This window comes from Sardina pilchardus, chromosome 20 (assembly GCF_963854185.1).
Source record: "Sardina pilchardus chromosome 20, fSarPil1.1, whole genome shotgun sequence".
Lineage (NCBI taxonomy): Eukaryota > Metazoa > Chordata > Actinopteri > Clupeiformes > Clupeidae > Sardina > Sardina pilchardus.
In genome coordinates this window covers 23,252,007-23,264,506 of record NC_085013.1, presented here as the reverse complement: position 1 = coordinate 23,264,506, position 12,500 = coordinate 23,252,007, and the positions used below count along the sequence as shown (strand labels likewise).

General features: G+C 46.5%; 1 protein-coding gene across 1 annotated transcript in view; it reads right to left on the bottom strand.

Moving 5' to 3' along the window:
• The window catches only part of adck1 (aarF domain containing kinase 1), a 136,583-nt gene that overhangs the window by 55,029 nt on the left and 69,054 nt on the right, over positions 1-12,500 (bottom strand). Inside the window, exons 5-7 of the mRNA XM_062522814.1 lie at positions 9,008-9,166; positions 8,006-8,164; positions 4,994-5,110 (exon numbers count right to left, since the gene is read on the bottom strand). Of these exons, the coding sequence (XP_062378798.1) occupies positions 4,994-5,110; positions 8,006-8,164; positions 9,008-9,166 (435 nt within the window). The remainder of the gene's footprint in view (positions 1-4,993; positions 5,111-8,005; positions 8,165-9,007; positions 9,167-12,500) is intronic.

Here is a 12,500-nt window from a genome sequence, read left to right as displayed (position 1 = left end):
TAAAATAACTGACCACATTACTCCAATTCTCAAGTTCCTGCACTTACTCCAGTATGTCACAAAACTGACTTTAAAGCACTACTGCTTGTTTATGAATGAGTAAATGGAGCAGGACGGTCTATAAATACCCATCAGACATGCTCCAGCAGTACACACCTTTTTGACCTCTCAGGTCTTCGGAGAAAAACTTGCTAGTAAAACCTGCTGTTAGAACTAAACATGGTGAAGCAGCTTTTAGTTGTTGTATGCGGTTCAGCTCTGGAACCAATGTTCAGATGACGTCAAAAAGGCCCCAACTGTAGCCATTTAAATCTAGACTTAAGACCAAACTGTTCTCAGATGCCTTCTGCTACAAACTCTGACTTTTTAAAAATATTTAATTATTCCACCTTGTCTTTTTTATTTGTTCTTTTTAATTAATTGTTTATTTGTTCTTTTTAATAATTTTAAAATAATGTTACCTTGTGTGCTTTATGTTTCCGTTTTATTATAATCTTTAATTTATAAACTATTCTTTGACTATTGTCTTTCACTGCTTTTATTCGCTATTTCTGTTTGCTTTTGTTCAAGTAAAGCACATTGAATGACATTGAATTGTCAGCAAGCCAGAGTTATTGTGCCCATTATCTTCCAGGAGTATAGGAGAGGGAAAGTGTTTAAAGACTGTGTTCTGTCTCTCTCTGGCACACACACAGGCAGAGGCACAGGTAGAGGCACAGGCACAGGTAGAGGCACAGGTAGAGGCAGAGACACAGGTAGAGGCAGAGGCAGAGGCAGGCTGCTGGGTGGTTTCTCCTCATTTTGGCTTTGCTTTGCTCGGAGGAAGAGTGCAGACAGGCATGCGTTTGATGCGCCCATCCAAGAGCTCTCTGCAGCCTCTTCCGTCTCCTTCAGACGAGCCCGCTGCCCTTTCAGTACGGCTCGTTGGCTTATGAGGACGGCCTCGACCTGCGTTTACCTGTCTGTCATACGCGCCGATGCCTGCTGGCTCGCCGACGATAAGGAAAGGTTGCCGCTTACAGGCCCTGGTGCTCAGCACGGGCAAGCCAGCACGCGCCAGCCTTGTGTGCATATTAATTTGAAGACAATACGAGCAGAGCTACCAAAAACAAATAAAAAATAAATATATATGAATAGATAAACAAATATATAAAGCATAAAATCAGCGAAGAGAGAGGGGAGAGATGTGTAAAGGCAGGGTGGAGTGCCATAAACAAAGCAGGTGCTAAAATGATTCCATTTACTGGCCTAACAAAGCCAGCACGCGTCCAGGCTTTCAGCAAGCATCAGAGCGCTTCACTCATTTTCTCTCTCACTCATTCACCCTCTCCCTCCTTCTCTCTCTCCCTCACTCACTCACCCTCTCTCTCTTTCTCTCCTTCCTTCTCTCTCCCTCTCTTTGCCCCATCTCTCTCTCACTCTCCCTCTCTCCCTCTCTCCTTCTTACTCCATTGCCCTTTCACTCTATCCCTCCATTTCTCTCTCTCCCTGCCCATTTCCTTCTCTCTCTCTCTCTCTTCTGTCTCACTCTGTCTCTCTCTCTCTCTCTCGCTCTCTCCATCTTTCTCTATCTACCGGAGCTATGCATGAAATGAACCACTGCACAGGCTAATGGCTTACTGAGGCGGCAGCAGTAGGGCCGGCAAAGAGATATTAATAAGCACTATTCTGCGGGAGCGGAGCGGGGAGACAGGAGAGGGGAATGAAACAGCCTTAATGATGGCTGTATTTATTGCACACGCCTTCCCTTCCTTCCTGCCTGCCTGCCTGCATGCCGCTCTGCGGCAAATATGCTATCACCAACAGTTGGAGGCTAACAACTAAAAGGAAATGCTTCGAGAACTGGATGCAATTAACGCAATCGACCGATTCCAAGCCCCGCCTCCCACTGTTGCTGTTGCTAGGTTGGACCATAGATATTAGAAAGCTAGATACCGCATTCGGCTCCAGAACGCACGTAAAGTGCACCGCCATCTTGGTGGGAGTAACCATCACTGGAGGCCAGAGCCATAGAAAGAGAGAGTTGTGACACTCTTTGATGTTGCCGCCACGATCAAAAGTTCCAAAAAAAAAACCTGTGCTGAATGGATGAATCGCAGGAGGGTGGGATGTACTTCTGATGCTGGAAGGTGTAATCAATTAACTCATTGACTACTGACCAAGAGATTGGCTGTAAACAGTTCCAAAAGCCCCATAACGAGGAAATAGCCTGGAAAAAGCGCTGCCATTTTTTCCTATGGAGGTCTATGGGAGTGTCGCCACTCTGTTTTATCTACCGCTCTGATCACTGGAGGCCAATGGAGAAGCATGTGACTCTGGTTGGAAATCAGACAGGTGTCACGGATTACCGGCAAGTGTTGCCCATAGACAGCAATGTTGGCAGCAATACGGCGGCCGCATTTAGGATGCCACCAAATAGAACGTGACGGACAAAGCTTTCTAATATCTATGGGTTGGACCATTTTGGTCGGACGAGCTTGCACCTAAGCCATAATCAGAATCAGATTTTATTCACAAAGTATGTCTGCACATACGGTACAAGGAATTAGGCTTTGTATCGCAGATGGAATACAATAAACAAAACAATACACAGATTACATAGCAATATATAAATAGCATAGGTGTTAACAGATGAAGAAGCAGTAGCACTACTGGTAGCTGGGTTAGTCTGTCCGTTGATAAAGACGTCATAATCTGTTAGTGATTAGTCAGTGATCTGTTTCATGAGTGTGCTGTCTGAAAGGTATGGACAGCAAATTATGAATGGTACTGTTTTTAGCATGAGGACGAGGAGTGTCTTGAAATATCATTTTGACTTTATGAATTTAAGAAGACTTTGTCTGTTTGATCAAGGCAAATTTGCTCAATGCACTGGAAGCCAAATTTGCTTAACGCACTGGCAGACAAATTTGCTTGTTTTCAGGATGAGACGACTTAAAATAAGTCAAACTCTTCCTTAATTAAGTCAAATGATTTTACGAGAAAGCAAGAGGTAAGTCTCTTAATACTGAAAAAATGTCAACTCGATCTTTCTATATTGATACGGTATAAGATTACCGGTAATAACATCTAGCTAGATTTTGCTAGATACCGTAAGTAGTTTCTGCAGTGTATGTGTTAATATACAGCAACAACTCTGAGATACAGTGGAAACCTCCACAGTCCAAATGTCAATGGTGAAACAAGACATTTTTTATTTCCTCGATCCTTAACCCAGAGCAGGTTTCCAGTGCGGATTAATAATTGATGGGAGTGCAACCACAGCAGCTGCTCCTCCATCTCCGCTGGAGATAAGAACACAACCAGATACCTGTAAGCAGGATCTGCTTTTTATAAAACGCTCAAAAATATGCCGCCGGCTGAAACTGAGACCAGCGTACGCGGAGGAGGAGGGGGGGTTGCAGGGGCAGGGTAGAGAGAAAGTGGGAGAAATTCACTATGAATCTTCCTGGCCGCCAGGGCCTGGGTTTAAGTTGTCTGGTATCTCACAATCATCAGAAGTCAGGAGAAAATAATAATGTGTGTGTGTGTGTGTGCGCGTGTGTGTGTATGTGTGTGTGTGTGTGTGTGTGTATGTGTGTGTTAGTTTGCCTCCCAAATAGCCCGGTGTGAGCATACACGCCATGAGACGATCAATAAGCCATTAACATCTTTTGTTCCGCCCGTGCCTCTCAACCCCAAGGCCCAGAGGACTGTGGGACGCGTCACGGCCATTCTCTTCTCCTCCCTTCCTCTCTTCTCCCTCTCCTCTCTATCCTCCCTTCCCCTCCTCTCCTCTCCATCCTCCCTTCCCCTCTTCTCCTCTACCACCCTTCTCCCCTCCTCCCCTCTCCCCTCCTCTCCTCTCTATCCTCTCCTCTCTCTCTTCTCTTCCTCTCTTCTCCACTCTTCTCCTCAGCTCTCCATCCTCTCTACTCTGCCATCTTCTCTTCTCCTCTCCTCATCTCTCCCCTCCTCCTCTATCCATTGTCTCTCCTCTCCTCTCTACATTCTCTCTCTGTCTCTCTATTCTCCTCTCATCTACACCCCTCTCCTCTCCTCTAAACCCCTCCCCTCTGCTCTCCACTCCTCTCCTCTCCTCTGTGATCAGTCCATCCCAGATGTACAGCACCAGGCCCTTCCTGTAGAGGTGCATACCTCTTACACATGCAGGGCAAGCATGACCTGCTCCACAGAGATTACCTGGCCATTGTGATGAGGACTTACCGGGATCGTTTTTTTCAACGATCGCCGTTTGGCGCCGGGCCAATATTAGCCCCCCTAGACGGAGGTCACTTTATAGCCAAATAGAAAGTGTGTCATTGAAAAGCTTTCAGTCACTTACAGAGCCGTGACGCTGGTGGGAGCGGCAAGGGTAGAATAAATCACCCCCCAAAAAACACACACACGCACAAGCACACGCACACACACACACACACACACACACAACATTCTGCAGTATTAATATGAAAAGGAGGTTCCTTCAACAGCACATTCATTTGCTGAGGGCTAAAAAACAGAAAAAAAATGAACGAACATCATAATATATCTCCTCCAGCAGATTCCATTTCAGAAATGTCAATGCCCACCTCTCTGCAAAACTGAGCAGCATTTCCAAAAAGCTCTCCTAATGCTCCGACCGGTGATTTCCGATGCATCAAATCAAAGCTAATTGCTCCATTAACATTAACAGGCACAATTGCTAATTAAATGTCGCACAATGGCGCCATGTGTCATCTTCATTTACAACTGTTGAAGTAAGGGGTTTATAAATGTTTATGCAGGTTTCAGGCAGTACTTCTGCAGGAAGCCACCGCAATGATTACATTCACAAGTCAAACCGTGCAGATGTCTACTCAATCCAACGGCATAGTGATGTGACGATGAACTGAAACGAAGCCCAAGGCTTTTTATTATTCCCTTTTGAATTTGGATTTGTGATCTTCGGGACAACCTTTTGGCTGCACTCCTTCAAGGATTGACTGGGCGACAAACGGTCACTTCTTAATCTTACCTCGTTGACATTGATGCCATTTCGCCTCATGTAGTCTCTGTCGTTCACCTGGCCTCCCTCCGCAAAGTCCATCGTCAGGATACGCTTCGTCGAAAGATCCCAGTGAATTTTCGGTACCTGTGAAAAATGAAAGAAAAAAAGAATTGTTGTTGGATGATGTTGTAAAAAACACTGCAAAAACGGTGACACGTTCAAGCTAATGGCATTTTGTTTGGCCTCTATTTGGTTCCCTCTTGCTTTGATAGCTTTGGTCCTGCTTGTTCTGGCTAGCTCCACTCACAGTCATGCAGGTGCCATCACAAAGTGATTTGAAACAAACCAATTTCAAGCAAACTTTTTGGATCTAACAATCTCTCTCTCTCTCTCTCTCTCTCTCTCTCTCTCTCTCTCTCTCTCTCTCTCTCTCTCTCTCTCTCTCTCTCTCTCTCTCTCTCTCTCTCTCTCTCTCTCTCTCTCTCTCTCTCTCTCTCTCTCTCTCTCTCTCTCTCTTTCTCTCTCTCTCAAACCTGTCATTACCACTCTGCAACAGCACCAGGGCCACTGGAGAAACGTCTCCTGAAATAGCACATACAAACAGTGATATCATACAGCAGTCGCTTCCATGGGGTCCCCAGTTCTTCATCTGATTTAGTCTTTTTGTTTTAGGTAATTAAAGAGCACGAGCACGTAAAGCTCGGCGACAACACATTTCTCCACCCTGCAGGCAGTACAGCTCATTTAGAGAGAGAGAGTCACTTTCTAGTCTGTCATTTAAGTAAAAGCAAGCAATTCACGCTGATTATAAGGTATGCGTGAAGTGACAAAGATGAAGGTGGCTAACACCACTTGCTGTCTCAGAGATGCGCCTCCTTAGCGTTTACAATCACACAATATGGCACCCTGCTAATTGTCTGTACACATGGATGTGCTTGCCACTGTCAGCCATTATGTAACCGGCACCACAGCCAATTGTAATCTGCACACAACCGTTTATAAAGTCATACAGTATGTTGGGCTGCAGTTGTCATCTCCATCACAATCACTGCTAAAACACACTAAATACATACTTGATTTGACCTCACACACACACAAACACACACCCAAAAGATGAAGGTGGCTAACACCACTTGCTGTCTCAGAGATGAGCCTCCTTAGCGTTTACAATCACACAATATGGCACCCTGCTAATTGTCTGTACACATGGATGTGCTTGCCACTGTCAGCCATTATGTAACCGGCACCACAGCCAATTGTAATCTGCACACAACCGTTTATAAAGTCATACAGTATGTTGGGCTGCAGTTGTCATCTCCATCACAATCACTGCTAAAACACACTAAATACATACTTGATTTGACCTCACACACACACAAACACACACCCAAACGCATACTGTGGAATGGATACTTCACTAATGCTACAGTCTTGCACATACAGTAGACCTAACTAGTCCCCAATAAAACACACACAAACACACAACACTAGCCCTCTTGAGACTTAAGAGTGGCACGCAAGACATCCTACTAACATAATGTAAAAAGAAGGAAGAAGTCTAAATCCCTCTATACAGGCCTTACAATTCCACACACACACACACACACACACACACACACACACACACACACACACACACACACACACACACACACACACACACACACACACACACACACACACACACACACACACACACACACACACACACACACACACACACACACACAGGTCTTTATCTCTATATCTGTTATGTCTCTTTCCTAATAACTTCATTACCTCGGTCACAGTGCATCCCTGAGACTGCTCACACATCATTGATGTTGTGCAAGTTCTGTAAATAAAGGAACTACTGCAAATCAAATTCAGCTTAAAACTCGCCAACAAACGTCAACTTGTTTATTTGACGCAAAAAATGTTTTTTCCATTCAGTTATCATAGTATTTTTGTAGCATGCTCAAAGTCATACTGAATTTCTTTTGATTTCGGAGGCATTTATAGTTGAGAGATTAATAAACGAAAGGATGACTCACCCCATGACTCCTCCAATATAAACGAGGCACACGCACACACGAGCACACGCGCACACACACACACACACACACACACACACACACACACACACACACACACACACACACACACACACACACACACACACCACACACACACACACACACACACACACACACACACACACACACCACTAAAAACCACTGACCTCATTCAATGAGACTTTACATTTACTTGCGATAGCCCACCCAGACACAGGCTAGAGATAAAAAATAAATAAATAAATAAAAAATAAAAACGGAGGTATCAGACTTTAGTGATTATTCTGTCTGCAGAAGTTCTGGCAAGAGAGCTAGTCTGACTCAGAGAGTCCAGAGGGCGGGATTACACATAAATACTATTGATCTCTTTATTCTAATTTCCTTAAGATACAATACGTCATTCTGATAGCATCTCTTATCAAAAACGGCTGGAAAGCTAGAAAACCCTGAAGCCCAGACCGCGGACTAAACGATTTTGACCAACAGAAAATGCACTAATGCATTTGTGTGTATATGTGTGTGTAAGTGTGTATGTGTGTGTGTGTGTGTGTGTCTGTGTGTGTGTGTGTGTCTGTGTGTGTGTGTGTGTGTGTGTGTGTGTGTGTCTCTGTGTGTGTGTGTGTGTGTGTGTGGGCATGATTGTGCATGTGAGGTAAACATAGAGCCAGTGCTCCCCTGAATGCGTATTCAGGGGAGCACTGACTCTATGTTTACCTCACATGCACAATCATGCCCACACACACACACTCATTCAGGACCTCTGTAGGTCTCTGTAAGTGAGAGAGCAGGTGTGTATGTGAGTGTGTAGGTCTCTGTAAGTGAGAGAGCAGGTGTGTATGTGAGTGTGTGGGTCTGTGTGTCCATGTGACCATGATATGTCAGTGTGTGTCTGTGTGCGTCTCTGTGTGTGTCTCTGAGTGTGTGTGTCTGTACTGTATGTCTCTGTATGTGTATCTGTGTGTGTCCATGTCTCACTCGTACAAACCTTGAGGAAGTCAAAGTGCTTGAGCATGTGGGCCACCTTCTCGGCGTTGCGGCCCTCGTTGAGGAAGTCCAGCTCCAGGGGCATGTTCTTCTTGGCCTCCTCCACCAGCCACATGAAGGCAAAGTCTGGGAACAGCCAGTGGACCAAGTGCACCAGCAACTGGACACATCGGGAGTACACAAACAAATGCATTATGATCCCAAAACATCCAATAATAATCACAACTTCTCAACTACAGAGGAAAGATACATACATACATACAACACAAAGACTGTGCCATATCTTCCATGCCAATGTGACATTTTAGTAGTAGGGGGGGTTATAAAAAAAAAAAAGGGCCTAATCGTTACGTGGCGAATAGAAGCACCAAAATTGGTACAACAGACACTCTTTATGATGTATCTCATCATATCAGAAGGGGTGCCCCACATTTCTGTTAATTTAATCATAGTCACCAATCCTGATTGTGGCCATTTGGAAAAACAATGATGAGGCATTGAGCAAATGTAAAATGGCGGAGCGGCTGCAGCATGTGCTGTCCGTCTGTCTGGCTTGTGCATCCCATAATGTAGACGCAAAGCCATTTCTGAGACAGCAGCACTATCGAGTGCATCTGGCCACAGGCTACAGATTACATCGGAGCTGCATGTTGCACTCTCCGCCTGAGCTCTTCTCCCTCGGTAAAACAACAAGACGAATATGATCCCACAAAAGGACTCCCACTTTCAAACACACACACACACACACACACACACACACACACACACAAGCACATGCACACATCCAATAAATACCTACACACACACGCATAAACACACACACACACAAACGCACGGACACACACACAATAACCCCCCCCCCCCCCCCCCTCCCCCCCACACATACATAAAAACACACACACACACACACAAACACACAGAGTGATGACAGTGACAGAGCATGTGAATTAGTGCTCGCGGATTTGGGAGGCTAGTCGGTCTCGGCCTCCCTGCTGGTAATTACCTCCATGACGATGATGTCCTTGGAGCTCTGCGTCTGGACTTTGGGGTGCTGCACCTTGACCGCCACCGTCCTGCCGTCGCGCAGCACGGCCTTGTGCACCTGGGCCAGCGAGGCCGCGCCCTGCGGCTGCTCGTCGAAGCTGATGAACAGCTCGTGGATCTGTGGACAGCACAAGACACACAGGACAAGAACACTATAAACAGCTAACAAGAACCACGGGAGTTGCTTTCTGTTTAGCTGCCTTGGCAGAAGCTTTTACACAAAGCCATTTACAAAGTAGAATACTACTGTAGTACCGGTGCAGTAGCGTTAAGTGGCTGATAGACATGACATAAATGAAAACAGCGCCCCGCTCACATTTACTTTTCAACATTCACATATTTTCACTATAAACAGGCAACAAGAACCACGCCAGCGCTTTCTCCTGCTGCGCTTTCTGTTTACAGTCATTTCCTTTGTATTAGCCGCGTTGTGTATAAGCCGCAGGACAATGTTTTATGCAAGTCAACAGAAACAAAACCACATTAATACCATATAAACTCCCCCTGTGTATTAACCTCATAGCTGTAGAAATTTTGAAAAATCAATGTATAAGCCGCAGCTAATAGTTGGGAAATTACCGTAGTTTCCTTGGCAGAAGCTTTTATCCAAAGCCACTTACAAAATAGAACACAAGTAACCAGTGCAGTAGTCGCTGATAGACCTGACATAAATGAAAACAGTAATCCTCTCACATTACTTTCCAACATTCACATATTTCTTCATCATAAACACTGTGTGATGTGATGATTAGGTGTTCAAGGTTATGGGGTCAAAGGTCATCACCACTGCATCCCACCGTCAGCTTTCCCAAAGTCCAAAGCAATCCCACTGCATCCCACCTTAAAATATCCCAGGTCAGAGTTCATTTCAATCCCATTGCATCCCACCCTGAGCTATCCCAAAGTCCATACCAATCCCACCCTATCCCACCCCAAACTATCCCAAAGTCCATACCAATCCCACTGCATCCCACCCTATCCCATCCCAAACTATCTCAGAGTCCGTATCAGTCCCACTGCATTCCACCCTATCCCACCTTGAGCTATCCCATAATAATAATAATAATAATAATAATAATAATAAATTTTATTTGTATTGCACTTTACACCAAATCAATGACCTCAAAGTGCTACAATGCACACACACACCCAAAAAACAGGATAAAATTAACAAAACAGGATAAAATTGTCCATAGTCCATACCAATCCCACTGCATCCCACCCCAAACTATTCCGGAGTCCGTATCAATCCCACTGCATTCCACCATTTCCCACCCTATGGTATCTTAGAGTCCCTACCAATGCCACTGCATCCTACGCTATCCCATCCTGAGCTATCCGCTAGTCCCTCACAGTAAATCAGTAGTCCTGGCTGTGGCCGAGGCCCCGTGGAGGAGCGCTGGCTCGCTCTGGGCCTGTCTGCTGGGGGAGAGGACAGTGTCTGCCTCTTATCAATCAGAGAGCTGGACTCTGGTGCTTGGCTTGCCATCACTGATGCAGCCAGAGAGAGAGAGAGAGAGAGAGAGAGAGAGAGAGAGAGAGAGCACAGCAGGGCAATCCATCTGCTGCAGGACAGGGCTCCTGAGGGGGCATCAGGCTGCCTCTCTCTCCCCACGTCTTTCTCCTTCTCTCTCTCCCCTCCACTCGCTTTATTTTTCCTATTCTTCTCTTCCCATCCTTCTTTCTTTTTCCCCTCCCTCCCTCTCCCTTCATCCCACTCAAAAGAGCACAAACAGACAAATAGCTTTAGCTGTGCCTGCCAAGCGTTGTCAGAATTGAAATGAAAGTAGCTTTGTGATGTTAGCGCCACAATGTGAGAGGCAAGGAAATCGTGAACACACAAAGCGACCAGAGTGACTCCGGTCACGATACAAGAGAACTGCTTACTACCACTCTTCTCTCTCTTTCTCTCTCTCTCTTTTATTTTAGGCTTCTCTTATTTACACCCAGTGGGCCAAAGAGGAGGGAAAAAAGAAGAGAGGAAGAAGAAGAGGATGCTACAAAAACAGATGACACCACACAGTTAACATGTGGAGGCTGAAGCAAAGGGTGTCAGTAAATGAACCCTACTGTTCTGACAGCATGCCATATTCAAATGGGAATTTGGTTGAAAGAGAGAAAGAGAGGGGTAAAGAGACAGAAGAAGAAGGGGAAGAGGGAGAGAGATAATGACATGAAGACAGAGATGGAAGCAAAGAGGGAAGAATGAGAGAGAGAGAGAGAGAGAGAGAGAGAGAGAGAGAGAGAGAGAGAGAGAGAGAGAGAGAGAGAGAGAGAGAGAGAGAGAGAGAGAGAGAGAGAGAGCGCGAGCATCGGATGCCAAACGTTTGTGTCGCAGATGACCTTGAGCGACCGCCGGCCTGCCGGTGCGGAGTCGACCCAACTTTCCCTCTCGCACGGCACCGATGATTTATTCATGGGCTTCACGGGTGTCAGGTTTGGGCTGCGGCCATCTGTGTCAGTCTAGCCACGACCGCATACGCCAGCCCAGCGAGGTGAGCACAGCGAGGGAGAGAGGGAGAGGGAGGGATAGAGGGAGAGAGAGAGAGAGAGAGAGAGAGAGAGAGAGAGAGGGAGGGTGAGGGGGAAGGGAGAGAGAGAGAGAGAGGGGGGGGAGGGAGGGAGAGAGAGATAGAGAGACAGGGAAAACGACAGAGGGAGAGACAGAGGGAGAGGTGCGGGCCGGGTGCCAGGAGCTGTTTCCGGGTGGCAGGTATGGGGCGCCGTCTGCCACCAGGTAGTGGGTGTCCGCTCGGCTCGACTGGGCCGGGCTGCAGCTAGCCGCTCACCTGCACGACGTGCAGATGGGAAAGCCCTGCTAGGACTGGAGAGGGCCTGGAGCACGGCCAAAGACATGCACACCTATGGAGCATACGGTGTGTCCCCATAAACATAAAAAAGCTGATTCATACCACACACACACACACACACACACACACACACACACACACACACACCCAAGCACATGCAGCAACACACATACCCCCACATATATGACACGCTAAGCAGTGTGTGTGTGTGTGTGTGTGTGTGTGTGTGTGTGTGTGTGTGTGTGTGTGTGTGTCTGTGCCATGCGTCATTTCTTCGGCCTGTTAAGTGGTGGGAGCCTGGATAACAGCCAAAGACATGCGCACCTTTGGTGCATACGGTGTGTCCCCATAAACATGAAAAAGCTGATTCATATACACACACACATACACACACCCCTTCACCCCCACCTCAACACACACACACACACACACACAAAGTGACACATGTTAAGCAGAGAGAATGTGCGTGTGTGTGCGTTGTGCGTCATCTCTCCCGCCTGTGTGGCGCAGCCGTGACAGCGTGTGTGTGTGTGTGTGTTTATTGTGTTTGTCACTCTGCCCGTGTGCTTTGGCGTCAGCGCCTGTGCGTCTGGCTGGCCGTGTGGGCAGCCCGCTGACCTGCTGATCTGACAAAGCACCAAT